General features: G+C 47.3%; 1 protein-coding gene across 1 annotated transcript in view; it reads left to right on the forward strand.

Annotated features, from left to right (window-relative positions):
* Nucleotides 1–26,906, forward strand: part of WFDC3 (WAP four-disulfide core domain 3) — a 111,249-nt gene that overhangs the window by 37,002 nt on the left and 47,341 nt on the right. Inside the window, exon 2 of the mRNA XM_069752232.1 lies at nt 575–724. Coding sequence (XP_069608333.1) covers nt 575–724 — 150 coding nt within the window. The remainder of the gene's footprint in view (nt 1–574; nt 725–26,906) is intronic.

Consider the following 26,906-nt stretch of genomic DNA (forward strand, 5'->3'; position numbering starts at 1 on the left):
AGGTGTCAGTCCTAACATTCTAGGGCAGTTTCTGTCATTTTCATTCTGTTGTGATTAGTTTACCTCCCCAGACAAAACAATTGTGATTTGCTGATTTAAAATATTTAGAAATGTATTTATAATGACATTTTCTTCCTTTTTTTCTGCTCCCAGAGAATCTCAAGATTTCTCTGAACATCAAAGTTTGTAGAACAAAAACATTGTGATAATTTGTACCATTATGCAATATGAATTATTCTGCTGTTTCATATTATGCAAAGTTAAGGATAGTAATATTTTATAAAGCCAGGGCTAGTATCCCCTCAATATAGCATCGTGTTCAGTGCTAATTATATGCATTAAATGCACACTGTTGACATATCAGACACACTGAACACTCACCACTCACACATTAAATGCATTAAACACACACTATTCACATATTAGACACATGCAGCAATCGTATTTCTCATATAGTGGAAGCGTGCATCACTTTCGCTGAATCCTAGCAATAGACTATCACTTTCAAAAATTGAAACTCGTCTTTGAATACATAAAACAAGTAATCTATTCATTTTGTAACTTTGTTTTCAAGAGCATGAAAAGGATGGAGTTTGCCCCCCAGAAAGAAACGTTACATCAAAATTTATTCCAAATGAATTCTGTCAAAATGACGATGGCTGTCCAGGAAACCAAAAATGCTGTGAAGACAACAGCTACAAAATCTGCAAACCCCCTGCTAGTGGTCAGTATGTGTTCACGATACAACAATGAATGGCTTAGATGTACAACATTAATGAAATTTGAAAATTCAGATGTTTTAAATTACACTACACATTTGTATGCAATATTTATGTGCTGTCTAATCTAGATTTAGGTCTGTGAAGGCTAGTGATGATTGAGCACTAAAATGCTCTAGTCCTCGGTAGGGTTGAGCGAAACGGGTCGTTCATTTTCAAAAGTCGCCGACTTTTGGCAAAGTCGGGTTTCATGAAACCCGATCCGACCCCTATGCGGGGTCGGCCATGCGGTACGCGACTTTCGCGCCAAAGTCGCGTTTCAATGACGCGAAAAGCGCAATTTCTCAGCCAATGAAGGTAAACGCAGAGTGTGGGCAGCGTGATGACATAGGTCCTGGTCCCCACCATCTTAGAGAAGGGCATTGCAGTGATTGGCTTGCTGTCTGCGGCGTCACAGGGGCTATAAAGGGGCGTTCCCGCCGACCGCCATGTTACTGCTGCTGATCTGAGCTTAGGGAGAGGTTGCTGCCGCTTCGTCAGAAGCAGGGATAGCGTTAGGCAGGGTCCATTAACCACCAAACCGCTTGTGCTGTAGCGATTTCCACTGCCCAACACCACCTTCGGTGTGCAGGGACAGTGGAAGCTACATTTTTTTTTTTTTTCCCCTCAGCGCTGTAGCTCATTGGGCTGCCCTAGAAGGCTCCCTGATAGCTGCATTGCTGTGTGTACGCCGCTGTGCAAACCAACTGCTTTTTTCAAAGCACAAATCCTCTTGTTCCTTCCTTTCTGCACAGCTATCTTTTTTGTTTGTCCACACTTTTTATTTAATTTGTGCATCAGTCCACTCCTTATTGCTGCCTGCCATACCTGGCTGAGATTACTGCAGGGAGATAGTAATTGTTGGACACTCCCTGTTTTTTTTTTTTTTTTGTGGAAGATTAAGATTGACATTTCTGCTAGAGTGCCATCCCTGTGTGTGCCATCTCTCACTCAGTGGGCCATAGAAAGCCTATTTATTTTTTTGCTTGATTTGGGTTATAAAATCTACCTGAAAAAATCACTACATCAATCAGTGGGAGAAAAATATTGGCCTCAGGGCTTGTGTGCCACTCCTGACTCCTGTGTGTGCCATCTCTCAGTCAGTGGGCCATAGAAAGCCTATTTATTTTTTTGCTTGATTTGGGTTCTAAAATCTACCTGAAAAAATCACTACATCAATCAGTGGGAGAAAAATATTGGCCTCAGGGCTTGTGTGCCACTCCTGACTCCTGTGTGCATCATCACTCACTCAGTGGGCCATAGAAAGCCCTTTTTTTTTTTTTTGCTTTATTTGGGTTCTAAATTCTACCTGAAAAAATCAATAAATCAATCAGTGGGAGATTAATATTGGCCTTTGGGCTTGTGTGCCAGTCCTAAGCGTGCCATCTCTCTCTCTCAGATAGTGGGCCATAGAAAGCCTATTTATTATTTTTTTTATTGGGTTTATAAATTTTCCCTGGAACAAAAAAAAAAAAAGTGGGAGATAAAATATTGGCCTCTGGGCTTGTGTGCCAGTCCTGAGCGTGCCATCTCTCTCACAAATAGTGGGCCATAGAAAGCCTATTTATTTTTTTTTTTGGTTTTATAAATTCTCCCTGAAAAAAAAAAGGGAGATTAATATTGGCCTTTGGGCTTGTGTGCCAGTCCTAAGCGTGCCATCTCTCTCTCTCAGATAGTGGGCCATAGAAAGCCTATTTATTTATTTTTTTATTGGGTTTATAAATTTTCCCTGAAAAAAAATAAAAAGTGGGAGATTAATATTGGCCTCTGGGCTTGTGTGCCAGTCCTGAGCGTGCCATCTCTCTCACAAATAGTGGGCCATAGAAAGCCTATTTATGTTTTTGGTTGATTTGGGTTCTAAATTCTACCTGAAAAAATCAATAAATCAATCAGTGGGAGATAAATATTGGCCTCTGGGCTTGTGTGCCACTCCTGACTCCTGTGTGCGTCATCTCTCACTCAGTGGGCCATAGAAAGCCTTTTTTTGTTCTATTTGTTTTCTAAATTCTCCCTGAAAAAATCATTTTATTTTATTTGGTTTCTAAATTCTTCCTGAAAAAATCATTTTATTCTATTATTTTTTTTTCCTAAAGTCTCCCTGAAAAAAAAAAAAAAAAAATCAGTGGGAGATTAATATTGCCTTTTCTGCTTGTGTGCCAGTCTTGACTCCTGGGTGTGCCATCTCTCTCTCTCTCTCTCTCTCTCCAATTGTGGGCCATAGAAAGCCTATTATTTTTTTAGCTTGATTTGGGTTCCAAAATCTACCTGAAAAAATCACTACATCAATCAGTGGGAGATAAATATTGGCCTCTGGGCTTGTGTGCCACTCCTGACTCCTGTGTGCGTCATCTCTCACTCAGTGGGCCATAGAAAGCCTTTTTTTGTTTTATTTGTTTTCTAAATTCTCCCTAAAAAAATTATTTTATTTGGTTTCTAAATTCTTCCTGAAAAAATCATTTTATTCTATTATTTTTTTTTCCTAAAGTCTCCCTGAAAAAAAAAAAAAAAAAATCAGTGGGAGATTAATATTGCCCTTTCTGCTTGTGTGCCAGTCTTGACTCCTGGGTGTGCCATCTCTCTCTCTCTCTCCAATTGTGGGCCATAGCAAGCCTATTATTTTTTTAGCTTGATTTGGGTTCCAAAATCTACCTGAAAAAATCACTACATCAATCAGTGGGAGATAAATATTGGCCTCTGGGCTTGTGTGCCACTCCTGACTCCTGTGTGCGTCATCTCTCACTCAGTGGGCCATAGAAAGCCTTTTTTTGTTTTATTTGTTTTCTAAATTCTTCCTGAAAAAATCATTTTATTTTATTTGGTTTCTAAATTCTTCCTGAAAAAATCATTTTATTCTATTTTTTTTTCCTAAAGTCTCCCTGAAAAAAAAAAAAAAAAAAAAATCAGTGGGAGATTAATATTGCCCTTTCTGCTTGCGTGCCAGTCTTGACTCCTGGGTGTGCCATCTCTCTCTCTCTCTCTCTCCAATTGTGGGCCATAGAAAGCCTATTATTTTTTTAGCTTGATTTGGGTTCCAAAATCTACCTGAAAAAATCACTACATCAATCAGTGGGAGATAAATATTGGCCTCTGGGCTTGTGTGCCACTCCTGACTCCTGTGTGCGTCATCTCTCACTCAGTGGGCCATAGAAAGCCTTTTTTTTGTTTTATTTGTTTTCTAAATTCTCCCTGAAAAAATCATTTTATTTTATTTGGTTTCTAAATTCTTCCTGAAAAAATCATTGTATTCTATTATTTTTTTTTTCCTAAAGTCTCCCTGAAAAAAAAAAAACAAACAAATCAGTGGGAGATTAATATTGCCCTTTCTGCTTGTGTGCCAGTCTTGACTCCTGGGTGTGCCATCTCTCTCTCTCTCTCCAATTGTGGGCCATAGAAAGCCTATTATTTTTTTAGCTTTGTTTGGGTTCCAAAATCTACCTGAAAAAATCACTACATCAATCAGTGGGAGATAAATATTGGCCTCTGGGCTTGTGTGCCACTCCTGACTCCTGTGTGCGTCATCTCTCACTCAGTGGGCCATAGAAAGCCTTTTTTTGTTTTATTTGTTTTCTAAATTCTCCCTGAAAAAATTATTTTATTTTATTTGGTTTCTAAATTCTTCCTGAAAAAATCATTTTATTCTATTTTTTTTTTTCCTAAAGTCTCCCTGAAAAAAAAAAAAAAAAAAATCAGTGGGAGATTAATATTTACATTTGTGCTTCAGTGACAGTCCAGCGTGTGTGGCATCTCTCTCATTTGTTGCCACCAACAACAGAGTGTGTAACATTGTGCCTGATTTTCGTTGTGGTCTCACTCACCTGTAAAGGGGTAGCTAAATCATACTGAAGTTATAGCTCACCGTGTAAGTTGTGTGACAGCAACAAATACCGTTAGTTTGTTTACGTTTTTAAAACAATGAGGAAGTCTGGTGGAAGAGGTCGTGGCCGGGGGCGTTCATTGTCAGCTGGTAATGAGGGTAGTGGTAGTGGTAGAGCATCAGCTGGTCGTGGGAAAAAAAATATTGCACCTAAGTCTGGAGCTGTGGAGCCAGGTTCGTCGTCTGGCTACACAAGGCCTCGAACGCTCCCTTTTCTGGGAGTAGGAAAACCGCTTTTAAAGCCGGAGCAGCAAGAGCAAGTTTTGGCTTATCTTGCTGACTCAGCCTCTAGCTCTTTTGCCTCCTCTCGTGAAACTGGTAAATGTCAAAGCAGCGCGTCGTTAGTGGATGTTCACGGTCAGGGACAAGTCGCTTCCTTGTCCTCTTCAGCAAAAACAACAACAGAGAAGAATGCAGCAGGCGACACAACGGGTTACTCCATGGAGCTCTTTACACATACCGTCCCTGGCTTAGAAAGTGAAGCAGTTAACAGTCCATGCCCATTACAAGTTGAATCTGACATGGAGTGCACTGATGCACAGCCACAGCCAGACTACTATGCTGGTCCTTTGACTCAGACCACAACATTGCCCTCGCAGGGTAATGATCAAGAATCAGACCCTGATGAGACTATGTTGCCCCATCACGAACGCTATACCACCGACCGACACGGTGACACAGACGAAGTTGCACACGAGCTACAGAAGAGGTAATAGATGACCCAGTTCTTGACCCCTATTGGCAGCCATTGGGGGAACAGGGTGCAGGCGGCAGCAGTTCTGAAGCGGAGGAGGAGGGGCCGCAGCAGGCATCAACATCGCAACAGGTTCCATCTGCCGGGCCCGTATCTTGCCCAAAACGCGTGGCAAAGCCAAAACCTGTTGGAGGACAGCGTGGCCATCCGGTTAAAGCTCAGTCTGCAATGCCTGAAAAGGTATCCGATGCTAGAAAGAGTGCAGTCTGGCATTTTTTTAAACAACATCCAATTGATCAGCGCAAAGTCATCTGTCAAAAATGTTCAACTACCTTAAGCAGAGGACAGAATCTGAAAAGTCTCAATACAAGTTGCATGCATAGACATTTAACCACCATGCATTTGCAAGCCTGGACTAACTACCAAACGTCCCTTAAGGTTGTAGCACCCTCGGCCAATGAAGCTAGTCAGCAACGCAACATCCCTTCCGGCAGTGTAGGGCCACCATTTTCCGCACCACCTGCAGTATCTGTGCAGGTTTCTTTGCCAGGCCAAAGCAGTCAGGGTCAGGGAATCACCAGTTTCGTAGTAGGAAAAACTGCATCTAGGGCACTGGCGGCAACAATACCATCTCCCACCGTCTCTCAGTCTGCCATGTCCACTGGCACCCCCGCTAGTTCCACGATCTCCAGCTCTCCAGTCCAGCTCACCCTACATGAGACTATGGTTAGAAAAAGGAAGTACTTAGCCTCGCATCCGCGTACACAGGGTTTGAACGCCCACATAGCTAGACTAATCTCGTTAGAGATGATGCCCTACCGGTTAGTTGAAAGCGAAGCTTTCAAAGCCCTGATGGACTACGCTGTACCACGCTACGAGCTACCCAGTCGACACTTTTTTTCCAGAAAAGCCATCCCAGCCCTCCACCAGCATGTTAAAGAGCGCATCGTCCATGCACTCAGGCAATCTGTGAGCACAAAGGTGCACCTGACAACAGATGCATGGACCAGTAGGCATGGCCAGGGACGTTACGTGTCCATCACGGCACACTGGGTGAATGTTGTGGATGCAGGGTCCACAGGGGACAGCAAGTTTGGGACAGTTCTGCCTAGCCCACGGTCTAGGAAACAGTTGGCTGTAGCCGTTCGCACCCCCTCCTCCTCCTCTTCGTCCTCCTGCAGAAGCGAGAGCTCGTCCACAGACCGCAGTCGCACAACCACTCCATCCGCAGCTGCCACTGTTGCACACCAGGTCTCCCATTATGGGGCAGTTACTGGCAAACGTCAGCAGGCTGTATTGGCTATGAAGTGTTTGGGCGACAACAGACACACCGCGGAAGTTCTGTCCGAGTTCTTGCAGAAAGAAACGCAGTCGTGGCTGGGCACTGTAGATCTTGAGGCAGGCAAGGTAGTGAGTTATAACAGAAGGAATTTCATGGCTGCCATCTCCCTTTCCCAACTGAAACACATTCCTTGCCTGGCTCACACCTTAAACCTGGTGGTGCAGTGCTTCCTGAAAAGTTATCCGGGGTTATCCGACCTGCTCCTCAAAGTGCGTGGACTTTGCTCACATATCCGCCGTTCGCCCGTACACTCCAGCCGTATGCAGACCTATCAGCGTTCTTTGAACCTTCCCCAGCATCGCCTAATCATAGACGTTGCAACAAGGTGGAACTCAACACTGCACATGCTTCAGAGACTGTGCGAACAGAGGCGGGCTGTTATGTTTTTGTGGGAGGATACACATACACGGGCAGGCAGTAGGATGGCAGACATGGAGTTGTCAGGTGTGCAGTGGTCGAAGATTCAAGACATGTGTCAAGTCCTTCAGTGTTTTGAGGAATGCACACGGCTGGTTAGTGCAGACAACGCCATAATAAGCATGAGCATCCCCCTAATGCGTCTGCTGATGCAAAGTTTGACGCACATAAAGGATCAGGCGTCTGCAGCTGAGGAAGAGGAAAGCCTTGATGACAGTCAGCCATTGTCTGGCCAGGGCAGTGTACAGGACGAGTTAGCGGGCGAAGAGGAGGAGGAGGACGAGGAGGATGATGGGGATGATTATATTTTTAATGAGGAAGCTTTTCCGGGGCCACTGGAAATTGGTGGCGCGGCAAGGCCGGGTTCTGGTTTTTGGAGGGACACAAGTGACGTGGATTTGCCTGAAACTGCCCCTCAACCAAGCACAACCGCAGATTTGAGAACTGGAACTTTGGCCCACATGGCGGATTATGCCTTACGTATCCTCAAAAGGGACACACGCATAACTAAAATGATGAACGATGACGATTACTGGTTGGCCTGCCTCCTTGATCCTCGCTATAAAGGCAAATTGCAAAATATAATGCCACATGAGAACTTGGAACTAATATTAGCAACCAAACAATCAACTCTTGTTGACCGTTTGCTTCTGGCATTCCCTGCACACAGCGCCCGTGATCCTTCTCACACGAGCTGCAGGGGCCATCAGACCAGAGGAGTTAGAGGGGCAGAAATCAGAAGTGGCGTTGGCCAGAGGGGTGTTCTGACCAGGTTGTGGAGTGATTTTGCTATGACCGCAGACAGGACAGGTACTGCAGCATCAATTCAAAGTGACAGGAGACAACATTTGTCCAGTATGGTTACAAACTATTTTTCATCCCTTATCGATGTTCTCCCTCAACCGTCATTCCCATTTGATTACTGGGCATCCAAATTAGACACCTGGCCAGAATTGGCAGAATATGCATTGCAGGAGCTTGCTTGCCCGGCAGCTAGTGTCCTATCAGAAAGAGTATTCAGTGCTGCAGGTTCAATACTAACAGAAAAAAGGACTCGTCTGGCTACCCAAAATGTAGATGATCTAACCTTCATTAAAATGAACCACAACTGGATTTCGAAATCTTTTGCCCCACCTTGCCCGGCTGACACCTAGCTTTCCTATGAAAAGGTCTTGCCTGTGGACTATTCTGAATGCCTTTTCCAATCTCGTAATTTTCTGCACCTGATTGTCCAGCATACGACATGTTTACACCTCACTCTATGGCCAAACTCCCCACACGGGGCCGTGGTATCGACACTTGGCGACAGCACCCGTGAGAGTGCTGTTTGTCTGAAGAGGTGGGTGTGCCCGCTTTTGGTCGACGGCACTGCCACTGGGTCCCTCCTAGTACAATAAAGTGTCTCTGGCGGTGGTGGTGCGCACCCAACGTCAGACACACCGTTGTAATATGAGGGGCCCTGGGCCTGTACCGCCGGCCACAAGACAGTTCCCCCCCCAGCTCAAACAGTGCTCTACCACTTGCAAAATTATCTCACAGCTCCACCAATGTTTAGTCTATGCGCTGACATCCTTCAATGCCTGCCACTGACAATACCATTGTATTGACATTTTTGTTATGTTAGGCCTTCGAAGCCTGTCTGCGGTCACTCCTTCCACTATGCCTCCACTGACCACACCACTGCTGCCCGTGTACCCCTGGAACCAATTTAAAATTGCCTACAGCCATGTGTTATTATTTTAGGCCTTCGATGCCTGTCTGCGGTCACTCCTTACAATATGCCTCCACTGACCACACCACTGCTGCCCGTGTACCCCTGGAACCAATTTAAAATTGCCTACAGCCAGCCCAATTTTTTTATTTTAGGCCTTCGAGGCCTGTCTGCGGTCACTCCTTCCACTAGGCCTCCACTGACCACACCACTGCTGCCCGTGTACCCCTGGAACCAATTTAAAATTGCCTACAGCCATGTGTTATTATTTTAGGCCTTCGATGCCTGTCTGCGGTCACTCCTTACAATATGCCTCCACTGACCACACCACTGCTGCCCGTGTACCCCTGGAACCAATTTAAAATTGCCTACAGCCAGCCCAATTTTTTTATTTTAGGCCTTCGATGCCTGTCTGCGGTCCGTTCTTTCTACTACTACTACACTGACCAGGCCACTGCTGCCCGTGTTCCCCTGGAACCAATTTAAAATTGCCAACAGCAATGTGTTATTATTGTTAGGCCTTCGATGCCTGTCTGCGGTCACTCCTTCCACTAGGCCTCCACTGACCACACCACTGCTGCCCGTATACCCCTGGAACCAATTTAAAATTGCCTACAGCCAGCCCAATTTTTTTTATTTTAGGCCTTCGATGCCTGTCTGCGGTCCGTTCTTTCTACTACTACTACACTGACCAGGCCACTGCTGCCCGTGTACCCCTGGAACCAATTTAAAATTGCCTACAGCCAGCCCAATTTTTTTATTTTAGGCCTTCGATGCCTGTCTGCAGTCACTCCTTCCACTATGCCTCCACTGACCACACCACTGCTGCCCGTGTACCCCTGGAACCAATTTAAAATTGCCTACAGCCAGCCCAATTTTTTTTATTTTAGGCCTTCGATGCCTGTCTGCGGTCCGTTCTTTCTACTACTACTACACTGACCAGGCCACTGCTGCCCGTGTACCCCTGGAACCAATTTAAAATTGCCTACAGCCAGCCCAATTTTTTTATTTTAGGCCTTTGATGCCTGTCTGCGGTCCGTTCTTTCTACTACTACTACACTGACTAGGCCACTGCTGCCCGTGTACCCCTGGAACCAATTTAAAATTGCCTACAGCCAGCCCAATTTTTTTATTTTAGGCCTTCGAGGCCTGTCTGCGGTCACTCCTTCCACTAGGCCTCCACTGACCACACCACTGCTACCCGTGTACCCCTGGAACCAATTTAAAATTGCCTACAGCAATGTGTTATTATTTTAGGCCTTTGATGCCTGTCTGCGGTCACTCCTTCCACTAGGCCTCCACTGACCACACCACTGCTGCCCGTGTACCCCTGGAACCAATTTAAAATTGCCTACAGCCAGCCCAATTTTTTTATTTTAGGCCTTCGATGCCTGTCTGCGGTCCGTTCTTTCTACTACTACTACACTGACCAGGCCACTGCTGCCCGTGTTCCCCTGGAACCAATTTAAAATTGCCAACAGCAATGTGTTATTATTGTTAGGCCTTCGATGCCTGTCTGCGGTCACTCCTTCCACTAGGCCTCCACTGACCACACCACTGCTGCCCGTATACCCCTGGAACCAATTTAAAATTGCCTACAGCCAGCCCAATTTTTTTTATTTTAGGCCTTCGATGCCTGTCTGCGGTCCGTTCTTTCTACTACTACTACACTGACCAGGCCACTGCTGCCCGTGTACCCCTGGAACCAATTTAAAATTGCCTACAGCCAGCCCAATTTTTTTATTTTAGGCCTTCGATGCCTGTCTGCAGTCACTCCTTCCACTAGGCCTCCACTGACCACACCACTGCTGCCCGTGTACCCCTGGAACCAATTTAAAATTGCCTACAGCCAGCCCAATTTTTTTATTTTAGGCCTTCGATGCCTGTCTGCGGTCCGTTCTTTCTACTACTACTACACTGACCAGGCCACTGCTGCCCGTGTTCCCCTGGAACCAATTTAAAATTGCCAACAGCAATGTGTTATTATTGTTAGGCCTTCGATGCCTGTCTGCGGTCACTCCTTCCACTAGGCCTCCACTGACCACACCACTGCTGCCCGTATACCCCTGGAACCAATTTAAAATTACCTACAGCCAGCCCAATTTTTTTATTTTAGGCCTTCGATGCCTGTCTGCGGTCCGTTCTTTCTACTACTACTACACTGACCAGGCCACTGCTGCCCGTGTTCCCCTGGAACCAATTTAAAATTGCCAACAGCAATGTGTTATTATGTTAGGCCTTCGTTGCCTGTTTGCGGTCACTCCTTCCAATAGTTCTCCACTGACCAGACCAATGCTGGCCGTGTACCCCTGGAACCCAGCTGAAAGTGCATGTAGCCTCCTTTTTTTCTTTGTTTTATATTTAGAAAGCCCAGATTAACTACGCTGTGCAACGGTTCAAGCTACCCAGTCGACATTTCTTTTGCGAGAAAAGCCATCCCAGCCCTCCACCAGCATGAAAAAGTCTGCATTGTCATAGCACTCAGGCAATCAAACAGTAGAAAGGTGCACCTGACAAGAGACGCATGGACCAGTAGGCATGTCCACAAAAAGTTACGTGTAGTCCCTAATTCAAATTGTCCTCCGCTGACCACACCACTGCTGCACGTGTACCCCTGGAACCAATTTTACAGTGTCTACAGCCTAATTTTGTTATGTTAGGCCTACTACGCCTGTCTGCGGTCCCTCCTTCCAATACTCGTCCACTGACCACACCACTGCTGCCCGTGGACCCCTGGAACCTATTTTTAATTGCATAGAGCATCCTTTTTTTAATAGTAGGCGTACAAAGTCTGTCTGCGGTCCACTATTGAAATTGTCCTCCACTGCCCAGAGCACTGCTGCTTGTGTACCCCTGTAACTTTTTTAAGCTGCAGTGAGCCACATTTTTGGGTTAAGTCCTACTACCTGTGTCTGTCTGCGCCACTCAATTCAGCTGTGTTCCTTTGAAAAAAGCTGAGCGTCAATAGTCTTGTTTTCAGCCTCTAGGAATTTTAAAACTGCATTGGGGGTACAACTTTGGTAGGGCCTACTAACGGTGTCTGCCTCCCCAAGGTGTGCCCCAGGTTTCCTCGCCATTGCTTCGATCTTAATGCTCTCGTTTAGTAGTTGTTGGAAACTACACTGCATTAGGCCTACAAATTGGGTATGGGGTGTAGAGAGATGGTGTGTTCCACTCCAAGGTGTTCTCCAGGTTGCCTTTCCTGAGCTTCGATCTTCCGGCTCTCGTTTAGTAGTTGTTGGAAACTACGCTGCATTAGGCCTACAAATTGGGTATGGGGTGTGGAGAGATGGTGTGTTCCACTCCAAGGTGTTCCCCAGGTTTCCTCGCCAATGCTTCGATCTTCATGCTCTCGTTTAGTAGTTGTTGGAAACTACACTGCATTAGGCCTACAAATTGGGTATGGGGTGTAGAGAGATGGTGTGTTCCACTCCAAGGTGTTCTCCAGGTTGCCTTTCCTGAGCTTCGATCTTCCGGCTCTCGCTTAGTAGTTCTTGGAAACTACACTGCATTAGGCCTACAAATTGGGTATGGGGTGTAGAGAGATGGTGTGTTCCACTCCAAGGTGTTCTCCAGGTTGCCTTTCCTGAGCTTCGATCTTCCAGCTCTCGTTTAGTAGTTCTTGGAAACTACACTGCATTAGGCCTACAAATTGGGTATGGGGTGTAGAGAGATGGTGTGTTCCACTCCAAGGTGTTCCCCAGGTTTCCTCGCCATTGCTGCGATCTTAATGCTCTCGTTTAGTAGTTGTTGGAAACTACGCTGCATTAGGCCTACAAATTGGGTATGGGGTGTAGAGAGATGGTGTGTTCCACTCCAAGGTGTTCTCCAGGTTGCCTTTCCTGAGCTTCGATCTTCCGGCTCTCGTTTAGTAGTTCTTGGAAACTACACTGCATTAGGCCTACAAATTGGGTATGGGGTGTAGAGAGATGGTGTGTTCCACTCCAAGGTGTTCTCCAGGTTGCCTTTCCTGAGCTTCGATCTTCCGGCTCTCGTTTAGTAGTTCTTGGAAACTACACAGCATTAGGCCTACAAATTGGGTATGGGGTGTAGAGAGATGGTGTGTTCCACTCCAAGGTGTTCTCCAGGTTGCCTTTCCTGAGCTTCGATCTTCCGGCTCTCGTTTAGTAGTTGTTGGAAACTACACTGCATTAGGCCTACAAATTGGGTATGGGGTGTAGAGAGATGGTGTGTTCCACTCCAAGGTGTTCTCCAGGTTGCCTTTCCTGAGCTTCGATCTTCCGGCTCTCGTTTAGTAGTTGTTGGAAACTACGCTGCATTAGGCCTACAAATTGGGTATGGGGTGTAGAGAGATGGTGTGTTCCACTCCAAGGTGTTCTCCAGGTTGCCTTTCCTGAGCTTCGATCTTCCGGCTCTCGTTTAGTAGTTGTTGGAAACTACGCTGCATTAGGCCTACAAATTGGGTATGGGGTGTAGAGAGATGGTGTGTTCCACTCCAAGGTGTTCCCCAGGTTTCCTCGCCAATGCTTCGATCTTCATGCTCTCGTTTAGTAGTTGTTGGAAACTACACTGCATTAGGCCTACAAATTGGGTATGGGGTGTAGAGAGATGGTGTGTTCCACTCCAAGGTGTTCTCCAGGTTGCCTTTCCTGAGCTTCGATCTTCCGGCTCTCGTTTAGTAGTTGTTGGAAACTACGCTGCATTAGGCCTACAAATTGGGTATGGGGTGTAGAGAGATGGTGTGTTCCACTCCAAGGTGTTCTCCAGGTTGCCTTTCCTGAGCTTCGATCTTCCGGCTCTCGTTTAGTAGTTGTTGGAAACTACGCTGCATTAGGCCTACAAATTGGGTATGGGGTGTAGAGAGATGGTGTGTTCCACTCCAAGGTGTTCTCCAGGTTGCCTTTCCAGAACTTCTATCTTCAGGCTCTCATTAAATTGTGGTTAAACGGAACAACTGCATTTGGCGTACTAGTTGGTTTGGGGCCTACTATCGGTGTCTGCCACTCCTTGCTGTTCTCCTGGTTTCCTGTCCTGAAATTCCATTTTCAGGCTCTCGTTAAGTAGTTGTTAATGTTAGACTGCATTTGGCCTACTAGTTGGGTTGGGGCCTACTATCGGTGTCTGCCACTCCTTGCTGTTCTCCTCCACTGAACAAAGCTGTGCCGCCTGTTTACTACGGTTGCCAATTTTGAACTGCATTTCGACTACTTACTGATTTGGGCCTACTCTCTGTGTCAGCCTCTCATTCCAGTTGTCCTCCACTGCAATGCCCCCTGGTTAGTCCTGTGTTACCAATTTTGAACTGCATTTAGCCAACTTTATTCTTTGGGCCTATATCTGTGTTTCCTCCTCATCCTGCCCATTGCCCAGCAAGTGATAGATGAGTCTGCTGGTACATTGACCCATAACGCAAAATTCCCCGTGCACGCTACACAGCAAGATTGTGACCCTGCTGAAAGTCAGGTTCCTCTTCCCGCATACCATACCACCTTACACGGGGACAAAGAGGAAGGTGCAGATGAAAGTGCAGGTTCCTTCATCAGGTGGGGGGAGGAATACTAGTTGGCGACGTCACTGGCACAGGGCCTCTCATAGTACGCAAAAGTGTTGCTGCCGGTGGGAGGCGCCCCCGCCATGCAAACACACCGCTGTACTTTGAGGGGCCCTGTGCCAGTGCCAATGCCAACGAGTGGGCCCCCCATGCTTGCTCAGGATCACAGCACTTGCAAAGTTGAAATACTTACCTCTCCCTGCTCCACTGCCGTGACGTGGTCCAGATTTACTGGGCCCACTAATTACTTGAACCAGCCCTACCCCCCACAACTTTAGCCAAATGACCCCCAATTTCAAATGCCTTCCAATTATTATAAGGTAAATTACGATTGACAAGCTTCTTTAACAAGAATGGATGTTTTTGCCATTAAAATGAGCAGTGTAGGTGTTTTCCTGGCCTCCACTCACTGCCGACTATGCTCCCCCATTGACTTGCATTGGGTTTCGTGTTTCGGGCGATACCCGACTTTTCGCGATAATCGGCCGATTCCACTCGACTCGACTTCTAAGATAGTCGGGTTTCGCGAAACACGGCTCGACTCTAAAAAGGTCAAGGTCGCTCAACCCTAGTCCACGGTACTCGAATCGAACAGGTCGGATGCTTGGACAGGCCCAACTCGAGTACCGAGTATACTGAAAGTCAAGAGGGCTGAGGAGGCAGGTAATTCTCTCTCTCATATCAAGCAGTGGTGAGCACGTTCGCTCATCATCACTAGTGAAGACCCTTGATTAAAGAAGTTGTCCACTACTTGGACAACTTCTTATACCACTCACTTGGCCCCCATAAAATAATAATGCTTACACTCATCTCCCGTGCTGGTGCCATTCCCGAGAGGTAAGCGCTCGGTCTCCTGGGGCTCCCATGCTGTTGTTGTGACACATGATGCTGGCGCACAATTAGCGCTGGCGTCACTGGCCTCGCCTCCTGTCGAATTGAGCAGGAAGAGAATCCAAGATCAGCTGCAGTCCAGACTACCTCTTCATGTTCCATTTGTCCGAAGGTGGGGACAGTGACGCCAGCGCTGATTGGGTGCTGGCATCATGTGTCACAATACCACACCAGAGTCCCGGGGAGAGCGAGTGCTGCCACTGCAGGTATGGCTTCAGCATGGGAGCTGCATATAGACTTTATCATTTTATGGGAGTCAAACATTTTGATCAAAGTCTTATAGGGGGCCATATCCCATTAAAAAAGGAATTTTGCAAAAACCTATGCAATATTATATCCAATTAACAAAGCTATAAAACAGGATAATGTTAATAGTTGATGCCAAGAGACACTTGAGTCTTAGACCTCATTCATATGTCCACGAATTACGTAGTGTTCTTTGTTTTTCAAGAATAGAACACATACATTGTAGAGCAGGCCGAAGCGAGCCGTCCCCTCCCCCACAGACGGCGTACGTGTAGGCCGTCATGACAGGGGTTTGGGAGCAGAAGGTCAGAAGAGGTAGGGGTTAATTATGGGAGGAGGGTCGTATGCATGAGGAGGGGGTTTATAGGGGGGTGGGGTTTATAGGGTGGGGGGGGGCTGGAAGCCCAGGTGGCTGGAATACTGGGGAGCGGCAGCGGAGATGTGCAGGAGGCGTCCAGCGGTGAGCGGCGCTCCCGGCGCGTACGGCCTCCGGAGTGGCTGTACCCTGATGCCCTCCAACCCCAGCGCAGGCGCAGGAGTCCCTCCAGGGACCCTCCGGACCGAGCGCCCGCCCGCAAGCGTCCTAGCAGGGCCCGGTCCGGGAGGAATCCGCCTGCCACGCTGGGGCCTGCGGTGGTGGAGAGGCCTGCTTCTCCTGCACTTCGGGGGGCGGGGCCTCCACGTGCCAGATCTTCACCTGCCGGTGACGTCACGGCGGGTCGCCGCGGTGCAGCTCCTACCGGGCAACCTGCTCCTGCCACAGCACAGCGACAGCGGGGGAGAGGCACTACTGCAGCGGCCGGCAGCGCCGCCGGTTCCCCGGGGCTGCCGGGCCCGTCCAGCGAGCCGGGATCGTCACCAGGGTCGTCGGGTGAATCCGGAAGATGCCGTGGTCGGGGGTCCGAGGAGCATGCATCCTACGGTGGGCCAGAGCGCCGGGTGTCCTTTCCCACCGGGCCGCATCGGGATCGTTGGTAGCAGGCCTGGACGGGGCCGGATCTTCTCGTTCCTCATTGCGCGGTGAGACGCAGCCTCACGGGGTTCATTGGAGCGGGAGGAGATGACGGCCGTGCGAGCGGGATGTTGGCGGCTGAGGGGACCCCGGCTCCTCTGCAGCCTGGTGAGCAAGACCCTATGTCTGTTTTGTTACCGGTGCTATCTTTGTCCCCGGCGGTTGGGGTTAGTCAGGCGAGTGGGGCGGCGGTTTTTGGGGAGCTTCGGTCGGCTTCGGGGAACGAAGGGGTGGGTGAGTTGTTGTCTAGTGTCCGTGAGTTGCTCGAACGATTGGGAGGCGTTAGGTCGGTGCCGTCCCCTTTGGCCACGTGGGTTGGTCCTACGGATTTGGGTTTGGGGGTGTCGGGAGGGGGTGCATTGGCGCCCAGTATCTCATATGATCCCATGTCGGTGTCTGTGCAGACCGAGAAGGAGAAGGAAGGCGGGATTCGTTTGGATGATAAAGCGCAGGGTGAGGTTTATGTCTGTTTTGAAGGGCCGCTTGGGGCTCATTTGAAAAAGGAGGTGAGGGAGAAGATCTGGAAAGACGAATACATGGAAATTTTTTCGCTTCTTCCGTTAGAAAAATTTAATTTGGACAAGAGCAAAAAGGAGGACAGTAAGAAAGAGGATGAGGAAAAGCGGAGGTGGCGTCTTATCCCGCAGAGTTTTGTGAACTGGTTGCAAGCGTTCGCGATTCTGGCGAGCGTAGTTGGCGAAAAGGCGCCTGAGAATTGTTCAGCACTATTCTGTTACATGGATTCGATAGGCGAGGCGCACAGGGCGTATGGGGGTCAGGCTTGGCTCCGGTACGACGAACAGTTTAGGCAGCGGAAGGCGGTTCGTCCGGCGATCCGGTGGGATCAAAAGGACATTGGTTTGTGGTTGCGGGTAATGGCGCCGACGAAATTTGGTCATTCCTTTCAGGGCGGGGCCGGAAATGCAGGCCAAACCGCAGTGCAAGGAAGTTCTTCTGGATCAGGAAGTCAGTCTGGGCAATCGGGGGCCAGAAGCACGGTTTATGTTGGCAGGTTAATGACGGCCAGTGCTAATTCGGGGCCACTTGTAAGTTTAAGCAAGCGTGCTCGCATTGCAGCGGATCCTCCCATGGCGGCGCTAAGTGCTTAAAAAAAAAGGGAAAGCCCGATGGTAATTCAAAAGGGGTGACGCTGGTGAGGCTGGACGCAATGGGTTTGGACTCGGTGATACATTATTTGGACGACTTTTTGTGCATCGGGCCTGCTCAGTCCGGTTGTTGTGACGTGGCATTGCAGACAGTGTTTTGGTGTTTTGGGTGGCAGAACGGTTTGGCGTTCCTTTGGCGCCTGAAAAAACCGAGGGGCCCAGTACATGTATTTCTTTTTTGGGCATTGTCATCGATTCCGTTGAATGGGAGTTTCGGTTACCTGAGGAAAAAGTGGTTGGTTTAAGAAGCGAGGTGGCTCGTGCGTGTCGCTTAAAAAAGTTGCCTTTGCGCGAGGTTCAGTCCCTTCTTGGCAAATTGAATTTTGCGTGCAGAATCATCCCTATGGGGAGGGTGTTTTCTCACAGGCTGGCAGGTGCTACGGTGGGGGCTAAGGCCCCCCATCATTTTGTCCGCTTGTCTAGCGAGCACAAAGCAGATTTGGAGGTGTGGGACAGTTTCTTGGCGCGGTACAATGGCCGATCGCTGCTGATGGAGGAAGTGGTGGCCAACTCGGAATTGGAGCTGTTCACGGACGCCTCGGGTGGTGTTGGTTTTGGCGCCTTTTTTGGTGGTCGGTGGTGTGCCTCCAGGTGGCCAGATGACTGGTTCGGTTCCGGGTTGGTAAAAAACGTGACTTTGTTGGAGATTTTTCCTATCTTGGTTGCCATTTATTTGTGGAAAGAGGATTTGCGCAATCGCAGGGTTCGGTTCAATTGTGATAACATGGCAGTTGTTTGCGTTATCAACAGCCTAACGGCATCTTCTCCGCCAGTCATCAGGGTTTTGTGTCAGTTGGTGTTGTTTTGCATGTTGATCAATGCGTATGTTACGGCGTCTCATGTGCCTGGGGTTGAGAACTCCATGGCTGACTCTTTGTCTCGATTCCAGTGGGAACGTTTTTGTGCTTTGGCCCCAGATGCGGAGGAGGCGGGGTTGGAATGCCCTCAGGAACTATGGAGCGTGGTATCCGGGCTGCAGGACCTTTGATTCATGCGTCTTTGGCACACAGCACATGGGCGGCGTACCGGTCGGTATGGGGTGACTGGGAGTCCTGGTTGGTGTCTTGCGGGGCAGCTAACGCAGGTGACGATCATGTGGGGGCTTTGTTGTGGTTGAGACGTGGTGCCGATGAAGGGTGGTCGGCGTCGAAGGTGGAGAGAGTTAGGTCGGCTTTGGCTTTTGGTTTCCAGCTTAGGGGATTACGGGATTTGACAAAGTTGTTTCTGGTAAGGCAGGCGGTAAAAGGTTTTAGAAGGAATGCGGGATGGGGGATCGGAGGCATCCGATTTCTTTTAGCCTGCTGGAAAGAGTTGGTGCGAAGCTGGACGAGATTTGTATATCCAACTTTGAGGTGGCTCTTTTCCGTTTAGCGTTTTCCCTGGCGTTTATCGGTGCTTTGCGGGTTGGGGAGATCATGTCTCCTAACACGTACAAGCAAGGGGGGCTTTTGGCGAGGGACATGGTGCTTACCAAAGGCGGTTTACAATTTTGGTTGCGTAGTTCAAAGACGGACCAGGATGGTAGAGGTAAACGGGTAATTTTGGGTGCTGTTGTGGGTTTGCTCATGTGTCCCGTCAGTTGTTGGCAAGTTTTTAATAGTTTTCAGCCTTCTAGGGCTGGACCTTTGTTGTGTTATGAGAATGGGTCTTTTCTGTCCAAATTTCAGTTTGTGGCGGTTCTTAGGCGGGCATTGTCTGGGATGGGGCTGGATGCTTCCCGTTTTGTGGCTCACTCTTTCCGTATTGGTGCCACGACAGAGGCGGCTCTGGGAGGTTTGGCACCCAAGGTTGTAGAGAGGATCGGGAGATGGGAGTTGGGGCGTTACAGGAGCTATGTTAGACCCTGAAAGTTTGGGGGGGTCCATGTTGTTTTTGTATTTGTGGTAAATTTTGTGGAATCTAAGTTATTTGTGTTTTCCAGGTCCCCATCCCTTGTTGGTTTGGATCGTCAGCCACTCATACGTGTATTGGGGCGCGAGACGTGTGGACGTTCGGCGGGACGGACGTCAACTCGGTTTTTCCAAGGATGTGGCCGTGGTCAGGTGGTTGGGTTTTCGGGGATTGTGTTGGAATGGGGTTATGCAGGAAGTGCATAATGGCGCTCGTCTGGACAGACCTCCTGACATTTTGGTTTTACATATTGGAGAAAATGATTTTGGGATCCGCCCCTTTCGGGAGCTGATCCGGGATATTAAACACTACCTTCTCAGGTTATGGGTGTCCTTTCGGGATTTACTTGTGGTGTGGTTGGATATCGTCCCGAGGAGATGTTGGCGGCACGCCAGATCCATGGATAAGGTTAATAAGGCCAGAATTAAGGTTAATGGGGCGGTTTCTAAGTTTGTTGTTAGGAACGGAGGTTTGTTTGTCCGTCACTTTGAACTTGAAAACTTTTCTCCTTGGTGATGGTGTTCACCTGAATGCGGTGGGCATTGACTTGTGGGCCCTGGATTTGCAGAACGGTATCGAAAGGGCTATAGCGGTCAAGTGTGGGGGTCTCGGGTATTTGAGGTGTGCAAATACCTTCGTTGTGGCGGTGGGAGGGGTCCTTTGAGTTGGTGCTAAATTGGCATGGGGGATCCGTCAGGGTACGGATTCTTCAGTTGGTGTAAACTTTGGTTTCAGGCCTGGTGGTCCGGGGGGGGGGAGGGGGGGGATCTTGGCAACGGTGGGCCGCATTCCCAGGTTTTAAGTGGACATGGTTAACCCTTTGGGGTATTTTGGTGCTCCCGAGCCTGGGTGGTAACGGCTGGGAGTAAATTTATGGTATGTTTTGTCCACTCTCTATTATGGCTGACCACCAGTTTGGAGCTTCAGGACTCCTCCCTATGTTATTTTTACTGTTATTGTATGTTTATAATAAAGGCCACTGTGGCCAATTATTATCCAAGTTTTAGAGTCTGTCATTATTTGGAGTGGGTCATTCGGCGTAAAATGTGTGGGATGTTAAGGTAAAAGAAGGGGATAATTCCTTCTGGGTATCGACCAATAGCAATGTCAAGTCTTTGGGGCTGTTCACGTGTCCATGTCTTTTTGTCCGCAAATAATGATGGAGATGGATCGCCCGTTAGGACTCTGGGGTACTCGGGCTGGGTCCGATGGTCATTAAAGGAGTAGTCACGGTGGCAGTGACCCGGTCCGTGGCCCTGGGCTTCCAAGTTAAAGGGAAAGTCTTTAAAGGGGTTGTTTTGAATAAAGAATGTTTGTGACACCACCTGTGGTATTTGGTCAGGGATGACAGACGCTGCTAAAAGGGGTCCACTGGGATGATGGTACTGCAGCAGGGATGTATGGCTTCCCACAGGTGAAGCTTGATCCCCAGTGCTCCCAATGTAGTGGGTAAAGATGACAGATGGTGTAGTGCAGGAAAGAATTGGAGGACATAAGGTTGCAGTCTCTTTAACTTTTAATGGTGGTATACAGCCACAGTCCAGGGTGCGAATCTCAGGTGATGGTGAGGTCCGGGCTGCCTGGAAGCCATTAAGAGTCCATTTAACCAGGTGGGTTTCGAAGCCTTCCTTAATGCGCTGTAATATGTGTCCGTTGCTGCCTGAGGCTTCTCACAAGGTCCTCTCTTTCTTTGTCCTAGGACAGTACCCGCATGGCAGGCAATGCAAGCCTTTTCACAGGTGTCTCTACTGCAGCAACTCTGGGCTCTATATGTTGCTGTGCCTTCAGGTGTAGTTGTGGACAGGCAACTTTAAATCTCCTGCCCTCTGGTTTCTGCTGTGGGGATGCAGTCCCACACAGCCTCGGATTCCCAGTGTCCGATTCCTGCGCTTCAGCGTGGAGGGAGCTCAGTTGCAGCTCCCCTCCAGCTCCTCACTTCTCCTGTGCTCCTTCTCCCTCACACTTTCCTACAGACTGCACTAACTCCTCCTCCAAGCCAGAACATATATAGAGAAGTTCCCCCTGAAACCGGGTCTAGAGCTTGCCCTTATGGCCTGGAGTCAGAACATATTGCATGTATGTGTTACCTGTTAAAGGGATCCTTCTCGCTTCCAGGCATGGCATCACCCTCCCCGAGATGAAGGCAATACCACTGTGGTACCCAGACTCCTGGGATGCCACAGAGACATGTCCATATTTGATCCAAGTCACCTATAAAAGTTACCCATACAAGTCAATAGGTCAATGAAAATCTTGCACAGCACACAAATGACATCAGTGTACAATAGTGATGAGCGAATATACTCGAGATTTCTCGAGCAGGCTCGGGGGTTCTCCGAGTATTTTTTAGTGCTCGGAGATTTAGTTTTTCTTGTCGCAGCTGAATGATTTACATTTGTTAGCCAGCATAAGTACATGTGGGGATTCCCTAGCAACCAGGCAACCCCCACATGTACTTGTGCTGGCTAACAGATGTAAATCATTCAGCTGTGGCAAGAAAAACTAAATCTCCGAGCACTAAAAAATACTCAGAGGACTCCCGAGCATGCTCGAGAAATCTCAAGTAACGAGTATATTCGCTCATCACTAGTGTACAATCCATGTGCTGTCCAAGATTATTTTTTTCATTTATTTGAAAAAAAAAATCTGATTAAACACTGATGGCAAAACTGACATAGTGACCAAACTCAGATCAGGAAGCTCAGATCCAAAACACTGATGAAACTCAAACTGGTTTTGGCATATGTGAAAAACTACTGATGTTCGAATGAGGCCTAGCTCTGTGAAGGCAGAATTTCTGAATATGTTATTTTTTTCTCAAAATCTATGTGCTGTACTGGTTTACAAAATGTCTGACATATATTCTAGTGTGTTGAGATGGGACAATAAGTACAGCAGGTAGCCCAGCTATGTTAGCACAAAAGGTGATTGTTAACAAGTAAGGACATGGATAAATACAGTACTCAGCATAAACAAGTACACCCCTTTGAAAAATAAAATTTTAATAAATATCTCACTGAACACAAGAACAATTTTGAAAATTTTGAGAAGATTGGGTTTCATAGAAACGATTTTAACCTATAATATGAAAATAAGGCCAATAAATTAACTTTTACAAAAAAATCTTCAGTTTCACTCAAATTAGTTGATGCAAAAATGAATATGGAACGCCCGCCAGGGCCGTGGGGTACTCGGTACTGGGTCTGGTACTTAAAAGGATGTGTCACGTGGCCCTGGGCACCCAAGTGAAAAAGACAGTATTTAAAGGGAACCTGTCACCCCGAAAATCGCGGGTGAGGTAAGCCCACCGGCATCAGGGGCTTATCTGCAGCATTCTGTAATGCTGTAGATAAGCCCCCGATGTTACCTGAAAAAGGAGAAAAAGACGTTATATTATACTCACCCAGGGGCGGTCCCGCTGCTGGTCAGGTCGGATGGGCGTCTCTGGTCTGCTGCGGCGCCTCCCATCTTCATTACAAGACGTCCTCTTCTGATCTTCAGCCACGGCTCCGGCGCAGGCGTACTTTGCTCTGCCCTCTTGAGGGCAGAGGATAGTACTGCAGTGCGCAGGCGCCGGAAAGGTCAGAGGCCCGGCGCCTGCGCACTGCAGTACTTTGCGAACATCCATCGCGCATGGGCATAAGTCACCATGGAGATGGAGTGGCGTATGTCATACTGCGCATGCGCGAACGATCGCCTTACACAACAAGGTTTCCTTGAATGGAGGCTCGTGTGTTTACTATAAGATAAACACAACCAAACGACTGCGCATGCGCCCTCAATCAGCGCTCCTCAAACCAAGAGGTTTTTTATATGCTACAGCGAATTATATATCCAAAACCCCCTGAAATAATTAGACAAAAAAAAAAGAAAAGAAAAAGATGCAGGGAAGGGATGTGGAATCCATAGGCACCCACAAAAACAAGATATTATTATAACTTAACTCATTTATTATTAACTTCATTTGCATATAGTTATCACGAGAGACATATTACTCAATTTGACATTTAGTTATATAATAACGAGGTTGCACGAATTCAAGTTGGCATCATGGAGGTCAACTAGGACCACCCTTTTATATTGGGTACCAATCGGCTTGTCAAGACTCAATTGAGTGTGCACCAACTATTTGTCAAGGCCTATTCCTATTACAGTTCCATATCCACAAAAATATCCAATCCCTCCAAATTAGCAACACATATGAGAGGCCGATGTAAAGTATAATAGAAATGCATTGACACTTATTATTATTGCCTGATAAATATACAGATCCAATAATTGTCAAAATATATCAACTCATACAGATGTTGATTGCCTTAAACATTGTTGATAACTTCAAATACCCATTAAATACACTGTTCCAAACAAAGGGGAGGGGGCAGGGTATATGTTTCCAAATGGTCAAATGTGACCACTTTTTTATATTGGGTACCAATCAACTTCCCAAATAATTAATCAAGTCAAAACCTAGGCAACCTAACTCAAAACAAATTATTGTTAGTAGTTCAGAGATACATGATCCATACCCCATAAATTAAACAATACTCATGGGGAGGGTTAAGATGTCTAAAAACCACCAAGTATAGTGGATACTGATGACACAATAAAGAATTACAGTGATTTCAAATAAAGTCTCAAATCTAGTCCAGAAACGAAAGGAGGGAGAAGGAGAGAGGAAGGAGGAGGAATAACTTCCAAGGCATCAGTTAAAGTCGCTTGTAGTAGCCTGTGAACGAGAGTTCTTCATTCAATCCAACAGGTGCAAGACTTCGTAGCTCGTATATCCATTTGGATTCACACCTCAATAATTGGTTCGTGACATTGCCACCCCTGATATTGACATTAATGCCTTCAAGTCCCATGATTCTCAGACCCCTAGTGCTACTTTTATACATCTCCAAAAAACGTGCAGCCACTGAAGTTATTGTGTTTCCTTTTGCCCGATCCTGCTTTGCTGTTGAAATGTTGGAAATGTAGATTGTGAGCCCTCGCGGGCAGGGTCCTCTCTCCTCCTGTACCAGTTGTGACTTGTATTGTTCAAGATTATTGTACCTGTTTTTATTATGCATACCCCTCCTCACATGTAAAGTGCCATGGAATAAAAGGCAAATAAAATCTTATTGCCAGCCTTCAGTTTCACCTTTGGACGTTGATAATGGCTATGGCACTTCAGCTCAGAGGCTGCCCAATCACAGTTCCCCTCTGAACTCCTTTGTTCTCCTTTGCTTCTCCCCTCTGACACTTGCTATCAATGCACCCCGTCTGGTTCTCTTCTGTCCTGGAGCTGCAGCACCACACGTGGCTGCATGACCCCACTCTCTGCTCACACTCCTCTCTCCTCCAACGTCTGCTACAATCTGCTTAACTCTTCCTCCAAGCCAGAATATATCTATATCTGGGGGAAGCTCCCCTGAAACCGGGTTCAGAGCTCCCCCTTCTGGCCTGGAATCAGAATGTGTTGCATGTAGGTGTACTACCTGTTAAAGGGAATCCTCCTTGCCTCCAGGCATGACATCACCCTCCCGAAAGGAAGGCAACATCACTATAACAACTGGTTACCTGGGGTGTTACAAATACACCCCACATCAAAACTACTGCATTTAATATTTTGTATGACCTCCATGATTTTTAAGAACAACACCAAGTCTTCTAGGCATGTAATGAACAAGTTGGTGACATATTTCAACATCTTTTTCCATTCAGAACGACCACTTTAAGATCCTGGATGCTGGATAGAGATTCATGTTCAACTAATCTCTTCAGAATTCCCCATAGGTATTTCAGTTGGGTTTAGATCAGGAGATATACTTGGACACTGAATTACTTTTACTCTTCCTTGGCTAATGGCAGTGATCTTCCTTGTTGATTGTCTTCAACCCTTATCATCAGGAGGCGCTTCTGTTTAGGTCATTACCTGTCTGCTGAACACCTGTTTAATGAATAATTTGACTTACCTGCGGTTGAATTCTTGCAAATTTGTTAGACTCACTAAGTGAGGTGGATCCTCCAAGTCCAAGGTCTGGGTGGGCACACGGACCACAGGCGTCAGGGCAGCAGATAGGAGGGGCACACCGGATATGGATAGCCAAGAAACAGAGGAACCACATGCAGGCTGTGGATGTCAGGAAACCACAGGCAGACAGTAGTGTCAGGAAAACCAAGGCAAACTGAGGATGTAAGTAAACCACAGGCAGGTAGAGTACATCAGGAAACCGTGGGCCTCTCGAAGTATGTCAGGAAACTGCATACATTTAGAGGATATAAGGAAACCGCAAGTAGGCATAGAATTTCAAGAGACCATAGGCAGGAGGTGGACATCAAGAAACCGCAGGCAGGCGGAGGACTTCAGGAAGCCATAGGCAGTCTTAGATTGTCAGGAAACCGCAGGCATGTGTAGGACCTCAGGAAACCGCAGGCAGAGGCTGTCAGGAAACTGCAGGCAGTCGGCGCTGTCAGGAAACCGCAGGCAGAGGCTGTCAGGAAACTGCAGGCAGTCGGAGGCTGTCAGGAAACCGCAGGCAGTCGGAGAACGTCAGGAAACCATAGGCAGGCAGAGAATGTCAAGAAACCACAGGTAGGCGTAGAACATCAAGAAAATGCAGGCGGAAGTTGCAGGCTGATGTAGAATGTCAGGAAACTGCAGGCAGGCTGTACAGGTGTGTAGCAAGCCAATGTCCACTAACACAGACGTCTTATTGCAATACCAAGACACAAGGGTGTGTCTCGCCTCAGTAAGCCTTATATAGATCTGGGCTGATACTAAGATGGGAGAACGCTGGGCTATCTACAATGCCTGATGTGGAGCACCACAGAGTTTGGCGGATTGGGGTGAGGGGAGCAAAGCACGGATCCGGAACAGGTGCGTAACATAATTAGAATTTTGTAGTCTAAAATGTAGCTTGTTACTAAGACTTTCATTGGAGTGTACTCATTTTTGCAACTTGGTTTGGAATAATTTTCGGGTGTGTAAAGTAGCAAATCTTGTTTGCATTTAAAGGCCCACTTTTGTGGGAGTATTTTATAGTATAATATCCCATACAAAATGGTACTTCTGGTGGAAGCAAAAGGTTTTTTAACAATTTTTTTGGGGTGTACTCATTAATGCTGAGCACTGTATATCTAAGAAATACCTGAGATTTTTTAAGAAAAGTAAGTTCACCTTAAGACTCAATTTTACAGTTTATTTTGATAATAAATTGACAAACTCGTATCTTGTAATAATTCTTTGTATGATCCTGTATTAGACTTCAGCGCTGCATTTTCATTTTCCATGCTTCATTAGATCTCCCAGGATGTTATAGGGAACCTGTCACATGAAAAACTGCTATTAACCTGCAGATATGGGGTTAATCTGCAGGTTAGTAACGTTCTGAAAATGCCTAGCATCGGCACT

The sequence above is a fragment of the Ranitomeya imitator genome, chromosome 2 (genome assembly GCF_032444005.1).
Source record: "Ranitomeya imitator isolate aRanImi1 chromosome 2, aRanImi1.pri, whole genome shotgun sequence".
Taxonomy (NCBI): Eukaryota; Metazoa; Chordata; class Amphibia; order Anura; family Dendrobatidae; genus Ranitomeya; species Ranitomeya imitator.